Genomic DNA, 5654 nt, shown 5'->3' on the forward strand with positions numbered 1-5654 from the left:
TGTGTGTGTGTGTGTGTGTGTGTGTGTGTGTGTGTGTGTGTGTGTGTGTGTGTGTGTGTGGTAGATAGTATCGCTGGAGCAGTGTGAAATGCGATTACGCTCGGAAGTTCAAGACACCGTGGATCAGAATGAGCTGCTTGAATTCCGCATTCTAGAACTGGAAGTAAGAGAATCTGTTTTGCTCCCACAGCAGCAAACAGGGACGGCCAAACCCAGCTCATGTCTACACAAGCTACATACATGAATCCATTTTACCCCACATACACAAAACTGGCACTGCTTTGAGTTGTTTTCATGTTGCTATAGATATTTTCATACACATTTTATATGTTTTTTTTTTCTGTTTCAAGAACTGTATATTTATATCACTATTGTTTTGTTAATTATAAGTTTTAGTGGAATAAAATTTATTTGAATGAAACTCCTCACTATTTATTTTTTCTTTTTGACTGCACTTCCTGCATGTGTTTTTATTTGTGTACACACAAATTCACTATTATTTATTGGTCATGTCAACTTTTCAGTCAGCAGATCATTATTCATCCCATGTACTATGTACTCTTTTTGTATGCTTGTACAATCTTATACGTCTTCTATGAGATGTTGAATATTTCTGTGTGATCATTGTGAAATATTTGGGAGAAGTTATTTCATTTACAGAATCCAATTTGCAGTATACGGTAACTGCAGCTGCCAATTAGAAAGAGCTCTTTCTTAGTTCAAATTACTGCATATAATTAAGTTCATACTGTTTGATTACAGAAATGACTCAAAGCTTGTGGTTTGTAAGTAATTCAGTTGAAACATTAGGTTGTTTGAGTGTGCTTAAAGGGACAGTTCCCCCAGAAATCCAAATTCTGTCACCCTTATGTTACTCCAAACATGTATGACTCTCTCTGCGGAACACAGAAGAAGATATTCTGAATGTCATTGGAGCCCAACCAACAAAGACATCGCTCTCTCTCTCTCTCTCTCTCTCTTATGTGTGTGTGTATATATATTCTGTGTATATGTATATATATATATATATATACAGTAAATATATATATATATATATACAGTAAATATACAACACTTTTGTTTTTGCCCCCATTTTTCATGAGCTGAACTCAAAGATCTAACACTTTTTCTATGTACACAAAAGGCCTATTTCTCTCAAATATTGTTCACAAATCTGTCTAAATCTGTGTTAGTGAGCACTTCTCAAAATGGGGGCAAAAACAAAAGTGTTGCGTTTATAATTTTGTTCAGTGTGTATATATATATATATATATATATAGTCCTTCAGCATTCTACATTTTTTTAAAGTATTTTTAGTCAATGACTATTACACACAGCTTCGAACATCCTTAATATTGAACACATGAATGATCTTCTAATTGTAGTTAGGTCATGTGATCAGTAGTGGTTTCTACATCTATTTATGCATTTTGCAGACACTTTTATCCAAAGTGACTTACAGTAGAGGACCATAAGCCGATTGTCACAGAGCCTACAATATTCAACAACATTCAAAGTATCTGTTCCATAATGTTGTATGAAGTGTGATATGAACTCATCTGTATGTTTTAAGTCTTTTATAAGCATCATATGTACAGTATATGAATGTCAAAAATGTCACCACTACCTTTTAAGTTGCTTCAAACCCATATTACTTTCTGTATTCTGTTAAACACAGATAATGAATATTTGAAGACAATCTAGGCTAATCTTTTAATGCAAGTAAAAAGAAACTGCCCTTAGCATACTTTTAAAATATAGTAAAAGTTTCATTTTCATAATATACTTTAAAACAATATACTTACGTGTAAAGTAAATGTAATGTTTTTGGACGCTTAAATGCACATTGTTTTCTTTAAATCATGACAACAGATCAGTTAAACCATTATTTACATTTACTATGAAGTCAAAATTTAATTACATTACAAAGTGTACTTTTTAATTGTATAGTGTGTGAAGAAACAGTCATGAAAGTGTACTCACTTTTATTAAACTTAAATTGTGTTTTATTTTATCTATATATTATCTGCAAGTACAGTTTTTTTTTAAATATTCTTTAAAGTACACTGCAAGTGCATATTCGGTACAATTAAGTGCATGTCTTTTTCACAAGAGTGGCTCTGTCATGCTTCAATAATGATAAAAAATACACATTAAAGTACTGTAAATGTGCATAGTGTTCATAAATTCCGAGTCTCTTGAAGTCATATAATAGCGTTTGTGTAATAAAAAAGACCAAAACTGTATGACTTAAGAAGACATGGACTGTCTTTATGTGCTTCATTTGGTCATTTTTGGCCCCTCTCAGTCACTACTCATTTTTTGTATGTTGAAGAGATGTCTGGATATTGTTGAACAGTTATCTTTTGTGTTCATCTGAAGAAAGTTTTATTTTTGGTTGAACAATCCCGAAATATTTAATTATTTAACTATTACTTTAAAAGTAAAGTTTCTCTCCAGATACTATTATGCCCCCCCAAAAAATGCTTTCTCTATATTTCACCACAAATTCCTTTTTTTTTTTTTTTAAACAATAGGAGAGGGAACGTCGTTCTCCTGCCTTTAACCTGCAAATCTCTGCCTCTGAAAACAACAGTATCCTACAGCTACACTGCCAGCAAGAGGGTGTCAAGGTAAAACCCACACACTACTGGCATATGACCATCTAAGTTACTAATGTTAAGGTACTCAATTCAAAACTATACTTACTATTGTAATGTGTGGTTGAAGGAATGTGTCAGTTTAGCTCCATTGTGTACAATATACAATGATACAATATACTTTATACTATACAATTCATATACAATACAATACATTGCACACTTCACACAGTTGCATATATGTACCGTATTGTAACATACTGTATGTTGGCCTCATCTTCATGTGTGTTTGGTTTAGGATGTCATCATTCCTGACCTCATGAAAAAGCTTGACATTCTAATTAACTTTTCCCACGACATTCTAATTTATTGAGATGCACCTGTATATGTGAATACTTTTACAAATGTTTTTGCTAGATTTTATTCTCAACAATGTGACAGCAAAAGAAATGTTGTTGGCTTACCACAGGAGAGGCTAAATATAAAACAAAGTAAATGTACTATTTGGCCAAGATACATACAGTATGTGACCCTGGACCACAAAACCAGTCATAAGGGTCAATTTTTAGAAATTGAGATTTATACATCTTCTGAAAGCTGAGTAAATAAGCTTTCCGTTGATGTTTGGTTTGTTAGGATAGGACAATATTTGGCCGATATGCAACTATTTGACAATCTGGAATCTGAGGGTGCAAAAAATCAAAATACTAAGAAAATGGCCTTTAAAGTTGTCCAAATGAAGTTCTTAGCAATGCATATTACTAATCAAGAATTAAGTTTTGATATATTTACAGTAGGAAATTTACAAAATATCTTCATGGAACATGATCTTTACCAGTCATAAGGGTCAATTTTTAGAAATTGAGATTTATACATCTTCTGAAAGCTGAGTAAATAAGCTTTCCGTTGATGTTTGGTTTGTTAGGATAGGACAATATTTGGCCGATATGCAACTATTTGACAATCTGGAATCTGAGGGTGCAAAAAATCAAAATATTGAGAAAATTAAAGTTGTCAAAATACAAAAGTAAAGTTGTATAAATTTAAAGCTGTCCAAATGAAGTCCTTAGCAATGCATAATACTAATCAAAAATTAAGTTTTTATATATTTACGGTAGGAAATTTACAAAATATCTTCATGGAACATGATCTTTACTTAATACTTTACTTTTTTGGCATAAAAAAAAATCATGATTTTGACCCATACAATGTATTTTTGGCTATTGCTACAAATATACCTCTGCTATTAAGACAGGTTCCAGGGTCATATATTTGCATATTTGTGTAAAATATTTTTGCATGTAATTTGATTTTATTTATTATTTAAAAATAAACAATAAATAAACATTATAATTACACAAAATTAATTAATTCCAAGGTTCTACTGAAATGAAAATATACCAAAATAGTGTTTTGGGCAATAATGTTTCAGATTTAACTTTAATTAAGCTGTCACTCAGTAGCAGATAGCTAGTTTGGAAACAAATGTCGTGATTAAATTCTATTCATCATAAATGAAGTAATATACTGTATACACTAATATTTAAAAATTTGGGGTTGAAAGTAGTTTTTAAAAGCATCTTACTGAGCCCAAACTTTTAAGCAATAGTGTCACATTGGTAGTTTATCACAGGAAGTGTATTTTGCTCATTTTTCTTACATGATAACGGTTATATGGTTAAGTCTGACAAAAACAGTTATTGGGAAAGTAATGTATTTTTAGTGATTACAATAAGTTCATCATTTTAAAAAAAATATTAATTTAAAATTGTTATTTTGTACAATAAGTACCTTAATTTCTTTTTAGAAAGTGACAGGAAATCAATTTGTACCATACTTGTGGCAAGTGCCAGTTCGGCCAGTTTGACCAAAAGTATATGACAATAATAAATTCATGAAAAGATGTGAAACTGTTTAAAAACCAATTTCACTATATAATCTGGCCAAACTCATTACCGTTTGCCATTTATAACGCATTGTGTACATGCTTGTTTGTTGTGTTTAGAGGGTGCAGGAGCTGGAGGCCACATTATACACTGCCCTGCAGCAGGATCCAGACAGCTGTGTGGGGGAGAGTTTGAGTGACAGGCAGCGAGCGAAGCTGGCCGAGTCAATGGATGCAGTGCGGAGACAGATCCTGCGGCAGAGTCGCCATGCCGACACGCTCGTCCTACAACAGCGCATGGAGCTCCTCCAGTCTGCGCAGCAGGTCGGGATCTGTGCATGTGTTCATTAGCAAAATTGCCAAAAAAGTACTTGTCCAAGCTGCTCTTCCACATAACGAAAGTGGATGACTGTCCCTGGTTCCTATTCACTTTCATTGTATGAAATAAATCAGCTTGGACAGTCTTCTAAATATCTCTTTTTGTGTTTCATTCAAGAATGATTTGGTGTTTTATCATTTGACTTACAGAGGATCAGAGAACTTGAAGATAAGATTGACATGCAGAGAAGACAAATCAAAGAGATTGAAGAGAAGGTGTGTATGGATGTGTCCTTCTCTCGTGTTTATCAGAGTGGTAGATCATGTTCTGGATAGATACTGTCTCTTAAATGTTCTTCTTCCAAATTGGGCTGTAAGACTGATTCCTCTTCTCCTCTCCTCTCTCTTGTTTGAAATTTGTGTTTATTATAATTTATAGTTTTTGTTCCTTTTCTTGTTTTTCTCCCTAGCTTTTATTCTCTGGCCTTAAAACCCACACACACACACACACATCATATTCTCTCTCTATATCTCTTTCTGTCTCTCACTGTCTTTCTCAAACACACACAGGTGCAGTATCTAGACGAAAGATACAAACTCATCTTGCCACTAGAAACTTTGGTGACACAATCATTCCTCAGTTTGTTGTACAAAACATGTTTTTAAATATTTTATGAAACGTTTCCAAAGAGAAACATTCATATTTCAAAAGTTCCAGAGGCTGCTTAATTTTGTTTTGTCTGATTGAAATTGTGTGAACAAATATAAATGAATGCACCGTAAATATTTGTTATAATGAGTATTTAAAGACACTTCAGCACTTGTCAGACTACTTTTAGTTTCAAGAAATA

The 5654-nt window shown here is 32.9% G+C and overlaps 1 protein-coding gene and 1 long non-coding RNA gene across 3 annotated transcripts in view; both read left to right on the forward strand.

The window, feature by feature from the left end:
* Positions 1–2973, forward strand: part of jakmip1 (janus kinase and microtubule interacting protein 1) — a 29967-nt gene extending 26994 nt beyond the window's left edge. Inside the window, exons 13-15 of the mRNA XM_016450506.1 lie at positions 65–163; positions 2538–2633; positions 2899–2973. Coding sequence (XP_016305992.1) covers positions 65–163; positions 2538–2633; positions 2899–2973 — 270 coding nt within the window. The remainder of the gene's footprint in view (positions 1–64; positions 164–2537; positions 2634–2898) is intronic.
* Positions 2974–4623: 1650 nt separating this feature from the next.
* Positions 4624–5360, forward strand: LOC107661057 (uncharacterized). Of its 2 annotated transcripts, none has more exons than XR_001631073.1 (3): positions 4624–4809; positions 5014–5079; positions 5243–5360. It is a non-coding gene; the product is annotated as an uncharacterized LOC107661057 (long non-coding RNA). The 2 variants fall into 2 exon arrangements; XR_001631072.1 differs by having other exon boundaries at positions 5274–5360.
* Positions 5361–5654: the final 294 nt, after the last annotated feature.

This window comes from Sinocyclocheilus anshuiensis, unplaced genomic scaffold (assembly GCF_001515605.1).
Source record: "Sinocyclocheilus anshuiensis isolate Anshui unplaced genomic scaffold, SAMN03320099.WGS_v1.1 scaffold2039, whole genome shotgun sequence".
NCBI classification, from domain to species: Eukaryota; Metazoa; Chordata; class Actinopteri; order Cypriniformes; family Cyprinidae; genus Sinocyclocheilus; species Sinocyclocheilus anshuiensis.